Source organism: Schistocerca gregaria, chromosome 2 (assembly GCF_023897955.1).
Source record: "Schistocerca gregaria isolate iqSchGreg1 chromosome 2, iqSchGreg1.2, whole genome shotgun sequence".
Classification (NCBI taxonomy): Eukaryota; Metazoa; Arthropoda; class Insecta; order Orthoptera; family Acrididae; genus Schistocerca; species Schistocerca gregaria.
Genome location: NC_064921.1, coordinates 1,024,302,466 through 1,024,314,532, shown reverse-complemented (window position 1 = coordinate 1,024,314,532; position 12,067 = coordinate 1,024,302,466). Strand labels below are relative to the sequence as shown.

The window sequence follows — 12,067 nt, the reverse complement described above, 5'->3', positions numbered from 1 at the left end:
GCGGAGATGCTGAGTCGCAGATAGGCACAACAAAAAGACTGTCACAAATATAGCTTTCAGCCAGTAAGGCCGTTGTCGAAATTAGACGAGACACACACACACACACACACACACACACACACACACACACACACACGTAAATGCATCTCACACACACGACTTTAGGCCAAGATGTCTGAGACTGCATTCATGTGCGTGCGAGCTACGTTTGGTTGAGTGTGTATGTGTGTGTTTGTTGTCTGATTTTGAGAAAAGCCTTACTGGCCAAAAGCTATATTTGAGACAGTCTTTTTGTTGTGCCTATCTGCAACTCAGCATCTCCGCTACATGGTAAGTAGCAACTTCCCTTTTCACCACACTGACACATTGCCTACAGGAATACAATGTAAGTCAACATCACATATTGAAGTAAAACTCGCCAATTAGTAAGGGCAGTACTCTAGTTCAGAACTAAAAGTTAAAGTTTTAAAACTTCACAGATACTTTAATCAGCACAGAAACTAAGAGGAAGTAATATAGCCTGGAAGACATGACCTGGGGATCATTGACAATGAGAATAAAGGAATACTCCACCCTTCAGATGGCATGCTTTTGTCTAATACACTTGGAACCAAACAAATGCTTCAAGTGAATCTCAAACAACTTCAGTGCACATGGGTACCTAATACTTTTGACACAGGGAGAATGAAGAAGGAAAGGAAAATGATAATACAAACAATTTTTAACCAGAACCTCATAACCATTTCACGCAATACTCATACATGAAATAGGTAAAAATAGGCTGGATAGAGGAGAAAGTTTACTGCTTTCTAAGAACAACACTGTGAAAAGCAAAGCGATGATTAAGGAAATCAGATTTATCCATCCATCATTCGCCATCACTGATTTATGAAAGGCAAAGAAAATGTACATCGTGGGTGAGAGGGGATCACCACGCCATCTAGCTCAGTGACAAGATCTGTGAGGGTATAGCAATTAGTCACTGTTGGCCGTTGTCATAATAGCTGCCACAGAAATAGCAAGAGAAATTCTTTATATAAGATACACATAACTGAACAAATAGATAATATATGTTGTTATGACAGAAATATCCAAGAGATTAATTGTGTAAATTACAACTCAAAGAAGAAAAAATACTCTTATTTCAAAATTTAAATGAATAACACCATTAATTGTGTGTAAAATGTAACCTCCTTCAAATAAATACACACTGCAAATTAAAATGAAATCATTTTATGGACCTCAAAGACACATACAAGTGGCAAACACTCACAAGCCACTGATAAAAGACATGAAAAACAGCTAAGAATATTAAATGGACTTGCTGTTTAAACAGTTATGGATCTCAACAGTCTCTACTTAACTAACAAATTTATTCACATATCAACACAACATATAGAAAAGATTGTGTGCAGCAGACAAGCAGTCAGAAATTGCGAATTAGTTTAGCTGACCACAAAATGTGATTCGTACACAATTCACACAGTAGTACTAAAATCCAGTCTTAACAATTAATAAACTTATAGAGAACTTCAGAAATATAAGAAAAAGCCTTCTTCATAAAAATATGTAACGCTGTGTGTCTCAATACACTCCCTCCCCACACAGTAATATTACCTGTGTGTGACAGTCGAGAGGAGTAGAATATAAAGAGCCTTTGGGGAAAGGGACTAAACTGAAGTAAGAAATTATGGGTGAGCATATTCTACCTGGAATTTGCTCAAGAGAATGACACCTGATGTCCAAAAGAGCTCAACAAACAGGCAGACAGACAAGCAGGCAGGCAGACAGAACAAAAATTGTGCAGGTTTGGTGGTCAATAGATTATCAATCGACCCTTTCATGTCTTTTATTTCGAGGAATGGTACGATTAGAACACAGTATTCCTCATCTCAGAACACAGCCAGAACATATAACCTGGGTTATATTGTCTGGTAAGAGACATTCAGACCAATGACTGATTCACAGTGGCAACAGGAAAAAATAAAACATTAATCTTACTTCTGGACTTGGGTGGGGTGGGGGGAGATATTGTCCATCTGTAAAGGCCCTGACATGGTTATTAATATATTTGAACAACCGCTGCTACCATTGCACATGCAGTGATCTGAGGCAAGAAAAGGATATGATACCATTAAAGTGTGTGTTTGTAACCCCTTATGTTCTGTACTTATGAGACCTAAAATTATTTTTCTGAATTCCACATAAAGTGTCCAAGAACACCTCTAAGTGAAAATTGATTAAGTCAAATGTTGTGATGGGTCTTTACAAAGTACAAGGCATTTTCCTCCACTTCCTTGTCCAATATGAGATTGTGTTTATAATTGGTGTATCATTGATATTTCCCTTCTTCGGTATTTTATTGAAGGGCAAAAGGAAATAATAAGAACATATAACTGCCACTGCTTCAGTATCACTTTGTTCCTGAGAGCATATATGAGTGTGTAAAGGCCATATAATGCTTTAAAAACACACCAATTTCTGTATTACATAATTCTCTCTCTTCTTACTTTGGTTGCAGTATCATACATACATCCTACAGCCATTGAGAGCAGTCCACATTCACAATTACACAGCAGAGAAGAATCCCCTTGAGTAATCAACGTTATCTTTATGTAATCTTTACTTCTGGGTAAGATAAATAAGGGATAAAAGAAAAGAGGGTTGGTGATGACTGTATGTGGGGAGTGGAGGAAGAGGGCAGGAAACAGTGAGGAGGGGAGAGAAGGATGAGAGAAGTAGCAGAGGTGGAAGGAAGCAATTAAAGTACACAGGGACAACAGATTAATTATTTATTTGAACATAGAAGTTGTTACCAAAATAATATATTAAAATAAAATATTACATGTTAGCTAAAAATCTTAACAAGTTTCATTAACCAGCACTTACTTAGATCTAGAACAACATCAACTTGAACACATGACTGTGGGTTTGTGAGAGGCAACTGAGTTTCAGGCTCCCCTCTAAGGGTCAATGACAGATCTCTGACCAAGAAGAACACTCTTATTGCCCGTCTTGCCCGTTCAACCTGCAAATACGAATGCTTTTTGAAAAAATAAACAACCAAAGTTAATGTAAGCTACAGGAACACAGTTATGAATCTGCTCAAATGTTATGATTACAGTATTAAAAGAAAAGAAATTATTTTAATGGTAACAACAACTACAAAAAAATCGTATAATTTTAGCTTTCAGGATTAAACATTTAAAAGGAGAAGATAGCCACTCTGCAACACATTAAAATCTCCACCCTAAATGCAAAAGGGTGCAGAACACAGAGGCATTTAAATCAGGCGGTTCACACATGGATTAGTAGGCAGGAACAAATGCCCACAGAATACTATGTGACAAAACCAGTCTCTGTTTTACACAAAACAAAAACAAAACAGAATCGTTTATTCCACCCAACTGTAATCTTTGAATTGCATTCTGAATATGTTGCTCGTATTATGCTTTATTTTTGCATACATTATGGATGCATGCAAAAATAAAGCATAATATGAGCAAAATATTCACAATGCAATTCAAAGATTACAGTGGACACACGAAAATGTAATCACAAACATAATGCAATGAAACTAGGTTTTACATCATGTCAGATATTTTTAATTTTTGATATGTGCTATGGCGCATTTATTTCCACTTGATACTGGCCACATGATTGAGACTGCAATTATAGATTTTACAAATAATAATTATACGATCAAAACATAATGACGACGTTATTTACAAACTTTTACATGACTGTCAACTCCAGCTATGAGAAGTTAATCTTAGTTTTTTGTCAAGATTTCTCAAATATATTATTTTGCAAAGCCACATAAATCTTTTGCAAAGACACACATTTTACTACTGGACTATATGGTTCACTCACAAGGCATACATGAAAAATATTGTTACCTAAATCACGTATTTCAAATTGAAAACACAGATTTTCATGCCACATTTTCCATATTCAAAGTTCACTACCGCGCCATTAGGAGTGCAGCAGTCATTATCCATTACCATATCATGGGTTCTGCACTTATTACGATTTGGTGTTCTGTGATGGCACCAGAGAATTGAGCACATCGACACACCGTTGCATTCATGCACCTTTTATTTTGCAAACAGTTTCTTATGCACTTAATATTGTGTTATCTAAATTAATACATATAGATCCAAGAAAAACTATAAATGAAGATTGTATTGAATGTAAGTTATTGATAATATTATGAAAAGGACAGATTGCTACTCACCATGTAGAGGAGATGTTGAGTCACAAATAAGCACAACAAAAAGACCGTTAAACATGTCAGCTTTCGGTCAAAATGCCTTCTTTAAATGAAACCTGTCTTTTAGTTAAAAAAGTAAATAAAGCTATTAACCACAAACCCGAGAATCTCCCTTCTGAAATTATTGAACTGATGGAGAAAATGAAAGATTGCTCTATACTTTTTAGAGATACTAAACTACAATATTTCTCAACAAAATATAAACTGCTCAGAAAAACATACAGAGAGTCCTTGACTAACCTAAAAGCACAGAAATATACCCCTGAAATAAGGAACTCTAACTGTATCAGTAAAACTGCCTGGAAAATAATGCATAAAGAAAGTGGGAAACAGAAATCCTGTGAACACAGGAACATAACATTAAAAGGAAATGATGAAGAAATAAATGATCCAAAATACGTGTGTGAGAAATTTATACAAAAGTTCAGTACAGTTGGTACAAGTGAAGTTCATGTCAAACCACAAGATTTTAGTCTTGGAAAATCTAGCCAGTCCTTTTATATCCACGGCTTTACTGAGAGGGACGTCCTAGCAATCACATCAGCACTTCAACCAAAAATGTCTTGTAGTTGGGATGACATTCACCTAAACTGCTAAAGAAATGCAGGGATGAATTAGTGAAACCCCTGACTCATTTGATAAATACCTCCATCAGTAATGGTGTTTTCCCTGACCTTTTGAAAATTACTGAAATTATACCAGAGCATAAAAAGGAATTAAAAACTGACACTAAAACCTACAGGCCAATATCATTAACCTCAGAACGAGGCAAATTGTTAGAGAGAGAGAGAGAGTAATACTAAATCAAGTAGAATCATCACCAAACACAATCTGTTAAACAAACTACAACATGGATTTAGAAAAGGGAGATTTACTACAACAGCAGTAGTATCTTGTATATATGAAATATTAAATAAGCTGGACAAAAGTGACAAGGTAATAGGCACTTTCCTAGATATGAGTAAAGCCTCTGACACTGTGAATCATACCATTCTTCTGTGTAAGCTAGAAGAGTCTGAGTTGAGAGGAAACTACTTACCTCCTATTTGAAAGACAGGAAACAGTGTGTAAAGCTAACTTATCAAAATAATGAGCAGCTCCTAACAACCAAATCAACCTCCAGGACACTTCAATGTGCCGTGCACCAAGGAAGCATACTAGGGCCTTTTCTGTTCCTTGCATATGTAAATTGCATGGTTGTAAGCTATGCCGATGACATATCCTTAATCAGCTGTGGCAGTGATATGCAGTCTACAGATAACAGTACCGAGATCAGTTTCAATACTCTGTCCGCATACCTTACAGCAAACAAGTTACTTGTAAATAAAGACAAAATGGTAATAATAAAGTTCATCCTCAGTTATAACGCTGCCATAACTGATACTGTATTTACATCCCCACTGGGTCTTGCATATGTAAATTCACATACATTTTTGGGCATCGTTGTTGATTAACACTTATCATGGAAGGAACATGTTGATAATATTTGCAAATGGGTCTCAGCCTTCTTGGACCATGATACTTTAAGGCAAATATATTTTCGATTGATTCATCTGCACCTTCAGTATGGTACTGAGATATGGGATGGGACATCAGCTGTTCATATGGATAGACTTTTTAGATTACAAAAAAAGGCAATAAGAATGGTAGCCAAGGTAAAGGAGAGAGAGCCTTGTAGAGGCATCATTAGAAGATATAAAATTTTTACGGTGTACTCCATGTATATACAGCAGACACTCATGTTCGTGAAACAAAATCCTGAATTTAATATGACAAACAGTAATGCACACAACTATAATACATGGGGAGAGGAAAATTTTCATAGAATTGTGACCAATAAAAAGGCAATGGACCACAGCCCACATAGAATGGGAGCAATTTTCTACAATGCTCTACCCTGTGAACTCAAGAAAGCAAATCTAAATATGCTAAAGAGTAGAATGAAGCAATTATTAATAGAGAAGTGTTGTTATTCTATAGAGGACTTTAAATTGTAGTGCCATCATGGAAAACGATGTATACAGACAATGTCTCCAATATATCAGAATACAATTATACACTGTATTATGTGTACTGTACTATTATAAATATAAGCTGATTTGTGTTACACTCTAGAGGAAACTACTTGTAGTGCCCTTTAGAAAAATAGTATGTGCAGACATGTGTCTGATCCATAAGATGTTTTCCTGAAAATGTCCGAAATCTTTTTGTTATATTGACAGAAAATAAATAAATGAATGAATAAATAAATAAATAAATTATAAACAAAGATTCCAAGACTTACCAAGCGGGAAAGCGCCGGTAGACAGGCACAATAAAATAACACACAAACACACACACAAAATTTCGAGCTTTCGCAACCGGCGGCTGCTTCGTCAGGAAAGAGGGAAGGAGAAGGAAAGATGAAAGGATGTGGGTTTTAAGGGAGAGGGTAAGGAGCCATTCAAATCCCGGGAGCGGAAAGACAGGTTACACACACACACACACACACACACACACACACACACACACACACACACACACACACATTATATAGACACACAGACACAAGCAGACATTTGTAAAGGCAAACACTCCTAATGATCCAACTCCCCAAGACTGAACAGTTCCGTCCTCCGTCACAGTGGGACCAACCTCCTCTTCCCCAAAATCACCCACTTCAAACCTTCCAGGAATTTCTGACGTCCAGTCTTGCCTCTCAATCCTTCTTAAAAAACCTTAATCCTACTCCCAACATCACCACTGCTGAAGCCCAGGCTATCCGTGATCTGAAGGCTGACCAATCCATCGTCATTCTTCTGGCGGACAAGGGTTCCACGACCGTGGTACTTGATCGTCGGGAGTATGTGGCTGAGGGACTGCGTCAGCTTTCGGACAGCACTACATACAAAGTTTGCCAAGGTAATCCCATTCCTGATGTCCAGGCGGAGCTTCAAGGAATCCTCAGAACCTCAGGCCCCCTACAAAACTTTTCATCTGACTCCATCAACCTCTGGAACCCACCGACACCCCACACCCCTACCTTCTACATTCTTCCTAAAATTCACAATCCCAATCATCCTGGCCGCCCCATTGTAGCTGGTTACCAAGCCCCCACAGAACGTATCTCTGCCTACGTAGATCAACACCTTCAACCCATCCTCCATCAAAGACACCAACCACTTTCTCGAACGCCTGGAATCCTTACCGAATCTGTTACCCCGGAAACCATCCTTGTAACCATTGATGCCACTTCCTTATACACAAATATTCCGCATGTCCAGGGCCTCGCTGCAATGGAGCACTTCCTTTCACGCCGATCACCTGCCAACCTACCTAAAACCTCTTTCCTCATTACCTTAGCCAGCTTTATATTGACCCACAACTTCTTCACTTTCGAAGGACAGACATACCAACAATTCAAGGGAACAGCCATAGGTACCATGATGGCCCCTCGTAAGCCAACCTGTTTATGGATTGCTTAGAGGAAGCCTTCTTGGTCACCCAGGCCTGCCAACCCAAAGTTTGGTACAGATTTATTGATGACATCTTCATGATCTGGACTCACAGTGGAGAAGAAATCCACAATTTCCTCTCCAACCTCAACTCCTTTGGTTCCATCAGATTCACCTGGTCCTACTCCAAATCCCATGCCACTTTCCTTGACGTTGACCTCCATCTGTCCAATGGCCAGCTTCACACGTCCGTCCACATCAAACCCACCAACAAGCAACAGTACCTCCATTATGACAGCTGCCACCCATTCCATATCAAATGCTCCATTCCCTACAGCCTAGGCCTTCATGCCAAACGAATCTGCTCCAGTCCTGAATCCCTGAACCATTACACCAACAACCTAAAAACAGCTTTCGCATCCCGCAACTACCCTCCCGACCTGGTACAGAAGCAAATAACCAGAGCCACTTCCTCATCCCCTCAAACCCAGAACCTCTCACAGAAGAACCCCAAAAGTGCCCCACTTGTGACAGGATACTTCCCGGGACTGGATCAGACTCTGAATGTGGCTCTCCAGCAGGGATACGACTTCCTAAAATCCTGCCCTGAAATGAGATCCATCCTTCATGAAATCCTCCCCACTCCACCAAGAGTGTCTTTCCGCCGTCCACCTAACCTTCGTAACCTATTGGTTCATCCCTATGAAATCCCAAACCACTATCCCTACCCTCTGGCTCCTACCCTTGTAGCCCCCCCCCCCCCCCCCTGGTGTAGAGAAACAAGTGAAAGATTTGAAAGCAAATAAATCACCAGGTCCGGACAGAATCCCAGTTTGCTTTTACAAAGAGTGCTATAAGCCATTGGCCCGTTGCCTAGCTTGCATTCATCGTAAAATTTCTCACACAGCACAAAGTACCAGGCGACTGAAAAAAAGTGCAGGTAACTCCATTGTATAAGACAGGTAAAAGAACGGACTTGCAAAATTACAGACCAATATCCCACACTTCTGTTTGCTTTGGAGTAATTGAATTTATTCTCAGTTCAAATATAATAAACTTTCTTGAGACTAAGAAGCTTATATCCAAGAATCAGCGTGGTTTAGAGTATTGCTCATGTAAAACTCAGGTTGCCTTTTCTCACGATATGCTGCGAGCAATGGAGAAGGACAACAGGCAGATTCCATATTTCTAGATTTCCAGAAAGCATTTGACATGATGCCCCATTGCAGGCTGTTATGAAGGTATGAGTATGGAATAAGTTCATAGATATCCAAGTGGCTCAAGGACTCCTTAAATAATAGAACCCTGTATGTTGTTCTCAATGGTGAGTGTTCATCAGAGACAAGAGTATCTTCAGGAGTGCCCCAGGAAGTGTGATAGGACCACTGTTTTTCCCGATATACATAAATTATTTGGCAGACAGGGTGGACAGCAATCTACGGTTGTTTTTTGATGACACCATGGTGTATGGTAAGGTGTTAAAGTTGAACGACTGTAGGAAGATACGAGATGACTTGGACAAAATTTCCGGTTGGTGTGAAGAATGGTAGGCAGTGCTAAATCTGGAAAAATGTAAGTTAATGTGGATGAGTAGGAAGATCAAATCTGTAATGTTTGGGTACAGTATTACTAGTGACCTGCTTGGCACAGTCAAGTCGTTTAAATAACTGGGCGTGACGTTGCAAAGTGATATGAGCTGGAACAATCATGTGAGAACTATGGTAGGGAAGGCAAATGGTGGAGTCTGGCTTATTGGGAGAATTTGAGGAAAGAGTGGTTCACCTGCAAAGAAGACTGCATACAGGACGCTGGTGCAACATATTTTTCAGTACTGCTCAAGTGTTTGGGATCCATACCAGCTCTGATTAAAGATAGACATTGAACCAATTCAGAGGCAGGCTCCTAGATTTGTTACCATTATGTTCAAACAACACATAAGTGTTACAGAGATGCTGTGGGAGCTCAAATGGGAGTACGTGGAGGGAAGACGATGTTCTTTTCAAGAAAGGCTACTGAGAAAATTCAGAGAACCGTCATCTGAAGCTGACTGCCAAATGATTCTACTGCCACTAAGATACTTTGTGCATAAGGATGGATCACGAAGATAAGACACGAGAAATTGGGGCTCATACAGAGGGATATAGATAGTCTTTTTCCCTTGCTTTGTTTATGAGTGGAACAAGGAAGGAAATAACTAGTAGTGGTACAGGGTACCCTCCGCCATCCACCATACAGTGGCTTGTAGAGTATCGGTGTAGATGTAGATGCACTACCCTAGATGACCATCACTGGTGAGTATGGCAGCAGTAATCCTGGCATCATACAGTGGGGAGCCATAGAATATGACTTCAGGCCATGGCTGATAGTGACTGAGGGAACTCCAATGACACAATGATACGTCACAAACATCCTGTATCCCCATGTGTTACCTCTCGAGTAACAGTATCATGGTGCCATTTTTCAACAGGACAATTCTCATCCACAGATGGCACGTGTGTCAACAGACTATCTGTGTGATGCTGAGGGACTCTTGTGTCCACCAAGATCCCCACATTTGTTTTTGAAAGAGAATATGTGCGGTCAGCTCAGATGTCAACTCCATTCTAGTGTCAGTATCCTAGATATCAAAGAAGAGTTACAGCAGTTGTTGGCCAGCTTATCTCAGGAGAGGATACAAATGGCTTTGTCACACCATTTCCAAACAAATAAGTGAATACATCAAGGGCACAAGAGCTGAAATGTAATACTGAGAAATGTTGCTGCAAAGTTTTTTTGTAAATTTCAACCTAGTTTTGTAATTACTGAGCTAAAATCATAGACCACCACAACCTGTGATATTTAATTTCACTTCATTTCCTCCTTCCCTTCTGGGTGCACTGTATTTCAGTCCCTGTTACTCTTTGAGTTGAGTCATATCATAGTGGAATGCTTGGACTTTTCAGTAATGCAAGATTCCTCTTCTGATACTGGGCATAATATAAATGCAATGACAGTGCATGAATTGTACACCGTAGTTGAGGCTGGGCAGTCAAATCATAAATGAGATAGCACAATATGTGGATTTTGCTGTTATCAATACATTATTTAGTTTCTTCTTTGATTTACTGTGAAGTACAGTATGCAAACAGAACAGAGATATAAAAGTTACATGGATCCAGTTATCAGTATTATCAAATTTTAACTTGAATTCAGCTCTTCCTATTGCAGAATGATATTGTTTTAAGAGCATGGGGCACACAGAACTTATCTATTAATGACAACCATAATATTAACCTAACTGCACTTATACCTAGTTGCTGGTAAGTGAGAAACACTGAACAACGAATAGTTGAGTGAAAAGGATAGAGTTTGGCAGGGTAATCTCATGTGTTTTAGAACAATAAATTGAGCCAATGATACAATTGTTTTCATTTCACATTAGCTTCAAGCAACAGAGTGAGCACGGTAAATTACTGAGATGTTGTAGAATAAACAGGTCCATAGGTCCATGATTAATTCAACCAAACTAGATGTGTCCTGGTTGTAAGCTATCATTGACTAAAATTATCAGTGTCCTAAACTGAAATTTTATTAGCAATAGAAAATGGAAAGGTGGGGGTGGGGGGGGGGGGGGGTAGGCTTTTAGTACAAGACAGCCAAAAACATGCAGTCTGAAATTACATTAACAGCAAATGTAAACAGTTTTGGAAGATATGAGAAAATAACTTATTAATAATTACAGGAAAATTCACAACTAAAAACACTGGTACAGTACCCACATACCTTTTGACCGAAGTATAAGTATTCTTGCAATTTTTTTATTACTGTGTGACATTACTTCGTGGATACATATGATCAGTATTCATGAAATGTGTGCCAAACCGGCAATTAAACATCGACACTTACTTCTCATTACTGTTTTCCAACAGTCATCTAGGCACACAACACACTTAATGGATGAAACTTCTGAAACGGTGCGACTCCTCTCCTTTCACTCAAAATTCCGTGCAAGTACTTCAACAGAATACTTATACTCCCACAAGGATTAATGCGGGTACCAAGTTAACCTAATATGTTTTAACACAAAAGGACATTACCTCTCCGCATGGTAACCGTTTGCTAAATTCAATTCCTGTCATAGGAGTTCCTGTTGGTGGCAGTAGTATGTTGGAATCCATCATAAGCCACTCTACATTCAGTGGGCGTTTCTTCATTTCATTGTATTCATCTTCAAACATATCGAGAAATATTTCTTCACTCTGAATGGGCAAACAAATTAGATGTACATGCAACAAAAAAATCCTGTGACTGTAATAAAAGATATACATACATATTCTGACTGCTTTAAGTACGAACAAATAAACTTTAGTTTTACTGGTAC

The 12,067-nt window shown here is 38.9% G+C and overlaps 1 protein-coding gene across 5 annotated transcripts in view; it reads right to left on the bottom strand.

Moving 5' to 3' along the window:
- The window catches only part of LOC126335531 (protein CLEC16A homolog), a 232,100-nt gene that overhangs the window by 96,089 nt on the left and 123,944 nt on the right, over window positions 1-12,067 (bottom strand). For all 5 annotated transcript variants that reach the window (XM_049998900.1, XM_049998902.1, XM_049998903.1 and 2 more), the window contains exons 13-14: window positions 11,784-11,945; window positions 2,890-3,028 (exon numbers count right to left, since the gene is read on the bottom strand). In XM_049998900.1, coding sequence (XP_049854857.1) covers window positions 2,890-3,028; window positions 11,784-11,945 — 301 coding nt within the window. The remainder of the gene's footprint in view (window positions 1-2,889; window positions 3,029-11,783; window positions 11,946-12,067) is intronic.